Below are 11,198 nucleotides of genomic sequence, written 5' to 3' on the forward strand. Positions count from 1 at the left end.
GGGGCAGGCTGAATCACACACACTCAGCCCGCCTCTCCTGCCCCGGGGACGGACGTTAGGTGAAAGGTGGTCGTTGGTCCCGACCGAGGGTTTTCATGGCGTGGAAGTGCTCACAGAATAGCTGCAGCATGCCCGGCCCTCCCCAGGAGGCAAGGGGGTGCCCCCGGGCCCAGCGCTGCCCTCGTCCCTGGCAGCACCTGGTGGGTTTGGGCTGGTTTAGTTCCTTCAGGTGACGCGGGCGACATTTTGGGGGCAGTTCCCACGCTGGGTCCCCTGGTCAGCTCGCTGGCCAGCCCTGCTGTCGCAGCGCTGCGAGCGGTGCTCGCGCTGTGCGGGGAGGCTGCAACGCACGCAGGCTGCAACGCGGGGAGGCTGCAACATAGGCAGGTTGCAACATAGGCAGGCCCCAAGAGCTACATTAACTCAGCACAAACTCACAGTAACGTCAGTGGGCCCGTGAGCACTAATTGCACACGTGCTTCTGCCCGCTGCACTGAGGGAGGAAGCTAAACCGGCACGGCTGAGGCAGCGAGGCACGGCTCGCTGCTCCGAGAGAGCACAGGCAGCAGGCGTTGGCTCTCTGGGCACTCACCCCTCCAGGGTAGAGGAGCTGAACCAAAGGGGAAACAAGTGCTTGTAGCTGGTTATAGAGGCATAAATAGGAACAGAATCCAGACTTCCTGAATTCCAGGCAGTGCTCTAACCCCAAAGAGCATAATTAAATATTTAAAATAACCAAACCAACCTCGTCTGCCTAGCTACCTTCCTTAGCTCTTTACACCCGTCTTGTTGCCAGTTCAGGTCCAACAGTGATGGTGCTGAGCGCTCAGCACCTTTCGCAGCCAGACCTCCATTAGAAATAAGGAAAGGGTTAGGGAGGAGTGTCTGTCTTCTTAAATAAAGAAATAAAATTTAAAAAGCACTAAGAATTACATTAACCCTCTGCTAATTATTATTATTTACACCAATTAAAATTAGTTGATGTCATCTGGAATCGAATAGCCAACTGCTATGCGAAGTAGGCCCAGAGAAAGAGGCCAGCACATACACATAATAGCAAGTTGATGTTCAGGGCATGTTTCACCAGCGGTTTCTCCTCCAGGGAAGCCACGGGAAGCGGCTCGGGTTTAGCCGGCACCACGTTCTCGGCGTTTTCCTGTTTGCGCTCCATCCCACAGAGCCACAGAAAGGTGGTCATCAGCTTTGAGTTCCCTTTGGCGTTAGTCGTACCTAAAAAGACAGTCAATAGTGAGGTATAAATCTCACCAACAAAACACGTCCCAGGAATGTATTAGTGTGGTCCTGTACAAAGGGTTTTGATGTAAAAGCACACCAGCGTTCTTTAAATGAATACACTAGCTACGCTGAGGTGTAGGAAGCCCGTCAGTTAGCATCTTCTGGGGCTGTAGTACCAACTTCACTCTTCCCTGGAGCTCTGAGCTCAAGTTCTGCTGTTCCCAACATTTAATAAACAGTAACAGTAGACCAAACCTAAAAGCTCAGCTGTAGCTGCTTGGTGCATGCTCTAGTCCATTCAGGGTTACTCCACGCCACACACGTGTAAATTGAATTCTCCCAGCTCTGGTGTGGGTTAGGGCATACACAACTAAATGCTGGGAAGGCGGCACTCATGCACCACAACTGTGAGACTTCCCAGCAGTTGGGAGAGCTGCGCAGTAATTCATTAACTTTTTAACAGCTTTTTATAGATCAAAGGGATACACAGCAAAAGCTGCAAAGTTACATAAACAGTGCCCCAAGTCTGGCAAAAAGAAGTGATGATAATCATCGCTGGAAAATGCAGAATGAGTTGCTATGCATGTTTGTACCTAATACCGACAAGTACAAGTTTTAAAAAATGTAAATCCTCCTTCACTGATCTGTCAAGAACTCCGCCCAGGGCTCTGGGTTCTCCCTGCTGCTAGAGTCGATCAGAAAACATCACTGAAAAACAGAAATGGAATTTCATGAAAATAATTGTGTTTTTCCTCCACCCTCCCCTTTTTCAATCAGTTCTCCTTGTAGCAGGTGCAAGCAGCACCAATCTCTAGTGCAGGATAATAGGCATGGCTTTCTGTATCCCATCCAGCTCCTTCTTGATTTCAAGCATATCTAATGCCATCAAGAGATGGAAAAGAAACTAAACTTCTGCTTAGGTAACACTGTCAGGTAAAAACCTTTTAGCATGCCCTGAAGTTACAGAAATCCAGAGGAAGTAGTTTTAACGTTTCTTGTCTTCAAAGGCTTTACATAATGCCTAGGGTTGTTAAGTGTAGGTATTACTGAATACGATGTTGGAGCACTTACATTTATTATCATTTGAACTATTTTCAGAAGCAATGCTTATATCAATCTGGAGAGCTGGACGCTCAGCTTCACACACTCCTTTTGCAGCATCAGGGGAAGGGCTGACTGCTAGGTCTTTCTTGACTGGTAGATCCCCACGTGTGAACCAGGTAAGCCGACTTATCTGATGGCATGAAGAGTGGTGTTAAAGAAAACTGCTTTCATGGTTGTTTAAAGGACTACCTTAGCAGTAGAGCAGCCTGCAGAGAGAATACTTAGAGGGGCTGAAATCTGTTCTCCCGCTCTGCTGGAGCAGGTGAACAGCAAAGTGCTCAGCTGGTAACTACAGAAGCGATGGCTACCACTGGCATGTTGAGTTTAGTTTTGTCTGGAACACGATAGCTCTTTGCACAGATACACTCTGAAGGATGGCATTCTTCACTCCCTGTTACTGAGGAGGAGACACTTCTGCAGGGGACCATCACTGGATGCAGACTGAGGGTGGGTCAGTGAAGGGAGCAAAAGAATGGAAATTGTGGCCAGGGAGGAATGATTCAAAGAACCGGGGTTGTTGAGAGAAGAGAAGACAGGTGGGAAATATGATAATTTTCTTCAAACATGCAAAAGACTCATTAAAGAGGAATGTTCTCAGTATCAACAATAGGGCGGACAGGAAGGGATGAGCACAACATGAAGCTGGAAAGATTCAGGTTGGAGATGAGGAAAAACTGCTACGGGAAGGGCAGGTGAGCTCTTGATTTGATCACACACCTCCCTGGGCATTCTCCCTCTCGGGGGACTTTTAAGAATAAGTTCACCAGGTCTTTCAGAAATGTATCAGGTTAGTCCTGTCTTGAAGCAAGAGGATGCGTTGGCTGTATGATTTCTGAAGGTCCCTCTGGCCCTTCTTTCTGCTACTAATGTTTTTCTGTAGCCTCGGTGTATCTATTGAAAATAGTCAAACTGGCACAAACCTGTTCCAGAGGAAGTGTGCTCTCTGCCCTTGATTTCTCTTTTCTGCGAGTAAAAATGGTTCCTCACTAAATTAGTAAGAGAGTTGATAAAGATGACCCAGAAGCTGGAATTTCTTGGAAAATAGAGGGAAAAAGCTAATTTGTCATGGATTAAACACACGTTTGAAACTTAAGAACAGCTCCTTGTAGCAGCTACTGTTGACCACTTTCCAGGGTGGGACTCTGGATTTACGGGACCAAAATCTTAAATGGCAGCAGGGTGCTGGAGCAGAGGAGGGATTGCTGTTACAGGTTATTGCAAGTGTGGTCGTAAATAAAGAATGAATGGAAACTTCCATTTCTAGATTATTTATCCCCACATTATTTCCGTGGATGTAGTGTGGGGCATCCTGGAAACCATTTACAAATAACAAAAGAAATCTGAAGGGGTGACGCACCATTTCTTCCGAGGGGGGTTCTGTGAGCATGCTCACGACCAGCACAGTGAGCGTGGAGATCGCGGCCAGGACCATGGAGAAGTAGAGGTAGTGCATGTACTTCACCACGCCTGGTCGGAGGTCGGTCTCGCCGCACTGGGGCTCTGGGTAGATGAAGTCCAGCACCAGCCGAATGATACCCAGCAGCAGCCCAATCACCAGGCCCCAGAACGCGCCCTAGGAAAGGAAGGGTATTCTTTATCGCAGCAAGCAGCATGCATCCACCCAGGATCCAGGGCTATACCCATGTTCTCAGGCTGTAAGCTGGCCAGGCCTTCTCCTTGCTGTTTTTTTGGTGGGCTTCCCTCTCCTCCCTTTTCTGCTCTTGCTATCTAGGTCTGCCAGTGCTGTTACAGCGGCCTGGAACCTCTCCTCCGTGGGGTCAAGTGGGTCGTTAATTTTGGTATGGAGGGGAAGGATAACATCTTACGCCAGAATACTTTGAAGAGTGATATTTGTATCCTAATGGTTGCCTTAATCGTGGGGGGCTGACAACTGCTCTCCACCTAACCGAAGCCTGGTTTGGGGAGACTTTACCCTTTACCCAGCACCAGTCTTTGTGGAGAAACTGGAGGTTTAGGGCTCCTGATGCCAGTTGGTCTGGCTCCCTCACTCTCTGGGCTCACTGTGCCTTCTGTAGCCCTAGAACTGGAGCCTGGGGTGGTGGTTGGAACTGCAGGACTCTCATGAGGACAGCAAGGCCACAGAGGCAACTGTGCTGAGCACAGCAGAGCCATTACCTTTTCATTCGTTCTTTTCCAGAAGCAACCCAGTATAAACACCATTGCCACGGGGGGCTGCAGGTAGGAGCTGATTGACTGGATGTAAATAAAGAGCTGCCCTCCTTGGCTGGCCTGTACCAGTGGGATCCACAGGATGGAGACCACGGTGAGCAGCAGCACAAAGACCCTGTGCGAGAAAAAGACGCCATTACTGTTAGTTCAGACTGTTCTTTTCCAATTGCTCAGCTTGCAAGACTCCGACTGAGATCTCTCGTAACCATAAGGCCTCCACTCTAGTCCTCCACCAAACCTGTGCAATATGAAGATACTGCATCTGTACAGGGGCAGCAGGCTGCGAGGTGTGCTGAGATGTGTCTCTAATGCTCAGGCTCTGATATAATATGCATGTCCTAGGTCTCCCTACCTGCCAACAATCATGAGTTCCCACTCGGAGCAACGAGGACGGAAGTGTTTCCAGAGGTCCATGGTGAAAATGGTGCTGGCACTATTAAAGATGGAAGTCAGGGAGGACATGAGAGCTGCTATCATCACTGACATCATCAGGCCCCTGAGTCCTGGAAACAGAAGGAGAAGTACAGCTGCCCTGAGAAATCCCCAATAACCCCACTGTAGGATGTCCTTGAATTCTTCTTTAAACTAGAACAGACTTTTGAAAATGTTTTTACCCCCGATTTTAAAATGGCAGTGATAGGGAGGTGTTAACAGTTGATTCTCATTGTTAAACATCTGTGCTTCATCTCTTATCCAAATTTGACTGAATTAGACCTCTGGATACTGGATCATCACCCATCTCTTCTGTTGCATGCTGTCCCTAGCCACTGTCTCACCAACCCCTACTGAAATCATAGTTGCAGGGTATTTTCCGCTCTGAACTTCTCTCATGGATGTCTTTTGGCTGGTGCATACCCATCAGTGCCAGAACCATTACCAAGCTCCTTACCTACAGGCAGAAGTTCTATGACCAGCTTAGGATAAGCAATATCGGAACAGCCAGATGGGTTGCCACAGATTTTTCGGCAAATTTCCGCATCTGCACAAGCCACCAGATCTAAAATAAGCAAGGAGGAGTGAGAGGCAGTATTCCATAGCCACGATAAACCAATAAATCTAAACAAGTTAATCTACTGAATGTTTTAAACCGCTTTCTAAGTGAAATACTGGATATTGGAAAGCTTGGAAAGCTTCCAGCAAATATCGCAGGACTATCCCAACACAGCAAGGTAAGGGCAGCACTGGGCTTCTCTGTTTTCCCTTTTTTCCCTTCCATGCAAAAGATACTACCAGTATAGGTAGCTGACCTGCTTTGAATGTCTAATTCTTCTCTAGGAATGTTGCTCCTGTGAGGACTAAGGCTGTCCACCCACCTCCGGCACACCCCCTCATGGACAGGCACATCCACACATTCCCACCCGGTGAGCAGTTTATGACGTTCAAGGTGGTATGTTAGGATTTTTCCGAGTGCCTCAAACTTAAATTCCAGGAGGAGTAATGTGCTGGATGCAGGAGGGGCTTAAGTGCATGGTCAAAATGCAGAGCAGCTGCAGGAAGCAAGCTCAGAATAGATCAGCACAACTGTTGTGAGAACGGATGACAGCCAACTGCTCTAGCACATGGAGCAGCGCGTTTGTGCAATGTGTGTCTGGGGTCTGCTGTAGGAGGATGTGCATTCTCCAGCTTAAACTGGAAGAAAATTTCCTCATACTTTGGGCATTTGATGCATTGCAACCTTTTAATTTACTCGGTAAAGGCTGTTCCAGCTCCATAGAGTAGGCACAACCAGTAGCGATAAATAGAACAAACAGATCTCTCCTTCAGCACTTACCTGGGAAGAGAATCCGGCTGATCATGCCTGGCATTACCATCATAAAGAGGGGCAAAATTTTCAAGTAGGAGGTCATCAAGGAGCCTCCTTTGGCATGAGAGAGGTTTTTAGCAGCAAGGGACCTCTGAACAATGACCTAGAAATTAAAAAATGTGTTTGGTCCACTGTCAGCAGAGAGGAGCTAGCTGTAGATGATATGATACTGATTGCATTCATGTGTATACTTTGTCCTCCTCTAAACTATTGAAATCTTAGAAGGGTGAACACAGAGCTTGGCTGTAGCTTTATAATTCTTCCTTCAGATCTTGAGTACTTTACAGAAACGTAGACCTGAAAGGCACTGCTTGTGTCACCAAATCTGAGCCTTGCTTCTGCAGTATACTGTGTTGCATAATCTGTTCCTAAACTAATCATGCTCAGGCTTAAAATCTTATTTTCTTCTTCTTTTGTTGTGGACTTGCCTGACCTGATGGCTAAACCTGGCCAGTTCAGCAGTCCTCCTGTCAAAGCAGGACAGAGTCTGAAACAAGCAAAATGAGTTCAATAAAAGAGTGCTACAGGAACATCAGGAGGTTGCTCAGGGCTTCAGTCTTGCTGGTTCTGATGTAGTCACTGGGAGGGGTGGTAATCAGAGCCCCGGGAAGTTGAAGGAGTGAGTTCACAGGTGGTTCACAAGAAGTGAAAGGCTTAAGTTAGAAAAAAAAAATCATCTTTGTAGACTGGGATTAGCTCATACATACATTCTCACCCTCTTTTATGTTGAAATGATTCCCAAAACTTAGTTGTGCGTATCAAGTTTTGCAGCTTTAGGATTGAAAGCGTCAGATTTTACTGAATTCCCATCAGAAGTAGTAAACCAGTCCAAGCTACATTGCAAACCTTAGGTTTGTAATCAGAGTCAAACAACCAATAACATGTTTTTGAAACCGAACAAAGAAATAAGCAGTAACCCACCTGATCGGTACACCAGTACCACAGGGACGGGATGGTCATTCCCACCAAAACTCCCGGCCAGGGAAGGTCAGAGTTAACAGGGTCTCGAAAAATGTGAAAAGCATCTTCTCTTGGCAAGCCGCAGCTAGTGTTTTCCTTGCGGGTGCTGGGAATGGCATCAAAGTATTTTCTCTGCAAACCTTCAAGACCGCCAACTTCAACAAAGCCTAAAATAGGTTATGAGAAGCAGTTATCACATCTTCCCAGGCCGGTACTCTGATTTTCAGTCTCTGTGGTTGCTATAGGTGAACCTCCACAAGTATTCTTTAAAATCAATCTTTAAAATCAGAAGCTATTGACTCTAACATTGGGCTGGGGGATAGCATAATGCCAAAACTGCTGGCTAGAGAAGGTGCTTGTTCATCTACAGTATCGCTTCAGAACGTATTTCTTTAGAGGTTTTTCAGGGAGTACTCATGCATTTTTACCACATAAAGAACTACTATAAGATTATTTGTATAAGCGTATATTCCAACAGGAGAATACATAGAAAGCAGTTCCCAGAACATCAGCTGAGTAATCAGTTGTAATGATCCAGCTTGTTTGTAGTACTTGGTAAAGCTTCTATCATAGTTTTAGTAATAAAACCCCAGGGAAACACTCACTGAAGACCATGAGCGTCACAGCCCCGATCAGCATGATGAGAGTTTGCAGAGCGTCTGTGTATATCACAGCTGCCAGGCCACCTAAGAGAGCAGAAGAGCAGCAAACTGTGGGAAACTGGGTTTGTTCTGTCGTAGCATCTCGGGCTTTGCAGAAGTTTTTGACAAGCAGCGTAAGCCGAGCCCCATGCCTGGCAGGCTGGTGTGTTCTGACCATCTTGGGGGGCAGTTCGGCCAATTCCTGTGCATGACACTTTGGCTGAAATTTCTCATGTTTTGAATCATAATGAGTCACCATTTTGTCACTAAAAAGCCAAAGTCCAGTATAAGTATTTCTACGGGAAATACATGGAAAAGCTCCAAAACAAAGCCCAAGCTGAACAAGGAGGAGAAGAAAAAAAAAGGGGGGGGGGGGGGGGGGGATCTTTATGAGCAACATCACTCGGGGTGAGCACTGGGAAAGGAGCAACCTTTATTTGTTTGGGATTTGCTGCTTACTCCGTGCATGGCTTTTTTCCATTTGGCCACTCATAAGTCCTGAAAGGGCACCCAAGATTGACAATGCTTTCCGCATTACACGGCTCATTATTATGTAAATCACTCATACCTCCAAAAAGCCCAGAGGAAAAATGTATTGTGCAAATGCCTCAAGCATAGCTTCTCCTTAAAGCAGAACTGACATGCATCCATATCTGGTATGGCCTTACAAGGGGTATTCATTTACTCTTACCTGGTAATTTTTTCTTAACAGGCCAGTTATCAATTGCTTCCCCCCCCCCCATTATCCATACTTATGGCAAAACCAGACTGTATGGGAAACACAGGACTCCTATCACGAGCGCAAGGATGCATGGTGCATTGCGTGAACAGGCTCAGCTCACTAAGCAGGACCTGCGGTATGATCTGATACTCAGCCACGTACCCGCCACAGTGTAAACGGCTGTGATTGCCAGCAAGCCTACCACTGCGATATAGAGGTCCCAGTGTAAGGCTTGCTGAATGAAGAGGGCCCCAGCATACATATCGACCTAGAGAAAAAGACATTATCACAGTTGCATTATATTACCGAGCCCCTCAAAGCTGGTAGTGCCAGGAGCATGAACATTTAGCCGACCAAGCTGTCTCCTTTGCTGGGACCAGTCTGGTTTGTAACTGCTTGTGACTCCCCGGCTCCCTGCAGCATCTTCTCCCCGTGACACATCCCGCTGCAGCCCCAGCTCCTGCCTCCTGTGCATTAGGACCAGGCTCTGTTCAGCATTTAGACAATTTATTATTACTGGCCACGGGGGGACAGGGAGGGCCATGATGGAGCTGACCCAAGAGAGGGGGAGCATGCACAGCGTGCTGTGAAAAAGGCATTTGGGTGGGGTGAGCTCATTTCTTCCCCGGAGCTCCAGTGAGCTGGGTGGGGGACCGGAGCACCTGCGGTACAAACCTCCCCGGGTGCCTCAGCCTGCCACCAGCCTCAGCACCGGTTTGCCATAACGTGAATTCCTCCCTGCTGACACGGTGACAGGGAGATAATAAGGAAGAGTGTCCTCAGGGCTGGGACCCAGCACTGACCAACTAGCTCTGCAGCTACGTGAAAATGCTGCATTTTAGGAGAGCTTTAGGATAGGCAAACGGCAGACCATAGAATGGCAGGCTGATATAAAAGCATCTGAACGATCTATTGTCTCTCAGGAATTGTATTTTCTGAGAGGGGACACAGGCAGGCGTGTGTCAGCCAGCGCGTCCCACTTTGGCCCTGTACATACAGGAAAAACACCGGCAGGGACTTGTCTGATTTCACAGATTCATGCACTGCTGCACAGTTAATGAACAGCTAGTGAGGTGTTGTGCAAGGGTTGATTCAGTTATTTATTCAAGGCACTACATCAAACAGGTGCAATAAATCACTAAATTCTTTTCACCTAAACACATACCAACTCCTACATTCTTATTCATCCCACACATAACAGCGTTTGGTGTCTGTGCAGTCAATAAATGTGCAAAGGGAAGAAACCGGGTAAGCTGCCAGATGTACAAAATCTAACAACAAATGCATCCACGCTCACGACTCAACTTTTCCACGAACTATTGCTCAGGACATTGACACCTAGCTTTCCCTCCTACTGTAGCAAGCATTCAGATCCTTAATGGGAAAAAAAAAAAGGAAGTTATTCTTTTTGTGTAGGTTCTCAAAACAACTATAGTCTATCTTCCTTGGTTATTTTGATAATACACCCTTTTCTGCTAACATAGGGAAGGGCCAGTAGTTGCATTTCTCAGCCTCGCTGATCAGCACATGTTTCCAAAGTGAATTGAATTCAATCTGTTTCCATGCTTTTTTCTACTTACTGATATTTTGGTGAAGATATAGATGAACAAGTAGAGAATCGCCAGGAACATCTGAATTCTTTTGCCTCCAAAACGTTTCTGCAAGTACTCAGGCATGGTAGTAACCTACGCGAGAGACATGCTGTCAGAGGAGGTGGTACGCAGTCGCTCCTGCGAATTGCAGAGGGCTCACCCACGGAGCCGGCGTGGGCGGTTTGCACTGGTAGAAGACCAGAACGACCCTGCCAGTTGCACTGTGCTGGTATTTCATTCTCAGCTGCCTACTTAGGCCAGCACAACGGTTTGGCAAGCATGGTTTGCTGTAACATCTGACATAAGGCTCACTATAAACTGTGATATGAATGCCTCCGTCCATCTCCTTGGGAGATGGAGCAGCTCTGCTCCATTGCCAGGGGTAGTGGAGCAGCCTGACCCCCACACCCGAACCCCCAGCGCTGTTCCCAGCAGCAGCTCTCCTCCCCTTTAGCCCAGGCCACCGGAGCTGCCGGGTGCACCCTGGCTTGTGCCCTGCCTTCCAGAAGGAGCGCAGGTGCAGCAGGAGGTGGTTAAGCCCTGAGCCAAGCAGGTGGTTTAAATACCAGCAAATCATCGACGGACACAACATCCCCTCCACTTACTCCTGCTGCAATGTAAATTGGAAGGAATAGCCAGGCCAGCACCAAAACACAAAACATCCCCTGCAAAGGAAACGGAAAGGGAGGTCAGCGATGCCGGTCAAGGCTGTGATCGGGTGGATCAGTGGGGACACAGGGACCGGGTTATCCCTCAGAGGCCTCAAACCCCCAGCAGCTGGTGGTGACTTCTAGCTCATGCAGCAGGAGCCTGAGCCTTCGGAGCCGCCAGACCTATACCCTTGTGTGGCGACTCGGTGGTGTTGGAATTGCCCTGTACAGGACAGAGACGGTTGCAGAGCCGCCGTGCCACACTCACGTTCCACTCATAGGCTGGTTCGGCAATTCCCG

The 11,198-nt window shown here is 47.8% G+C and overlaps 1 protein-coding gene across 1 annotated transcript in view; it reads right to left on the reverse strand.

Annotated features, from left to right (window-relative positions):
* Nucleotides 1-1,009: 1,009 nt before the first annotated feature.
* Nucleotides 1,010-11,198, reverse strand: part of SLC5A11 (solute carrier family 5 (sodium/inositol cotransporter), member 11) — a 12,087-nt gene continuing 1,898 nt past the window's right edge. Inside the window, 13 exon segments of the mRNA XM_009585562.1 lie at nt 1,010-1,230; nt 2,308-2,470; nt 3,698-3,913; nt 4,477-4,645; nt 4,883-5,033; nt 5,420-5,527; nt 6,302-6,437; nt 7,256-7,461; nt 7,900-7,980; nt 8,819-8,924; nt 10,237-10,341; nt 10,854-10,913; nt 11,167-11,198. The exon segment at nt 11,167-11,198 is cut by the window's right edge and continues 16 nt beyond it. Of these exon segments, the coding sequence (XP_009583857.1) occupies nt 1,010-1,230; nt 2,308-2,470; nt 3,698-3,913; nt 4,477-4,645; nt 4,883-5,033; nt 5,420-5,527; nt 6,302-6,437; nt 7,256-7,461; nt 7,900-7,980; nt 8,819-8,924; nt 10,237-10,341; nt 10,854-10,913; nt 11,167-11,198 (1,754 nt within the window).

Source organism: Fulmarus glacialis, unplaced genomic scaffold (genome assembly GCF_000690835.1).
Source record: "Fulmarus glacialis isolate BGI_N327 unplaced genomic scaffold, ASM69083v1 scaffold20649, whole genome shotgun sequence".
NCBI lineage: Eukaryota > Metazoa > Chordata > Aves > Procellariiformes > Procellariidae > Fulmarus > Fulmarus glacialis.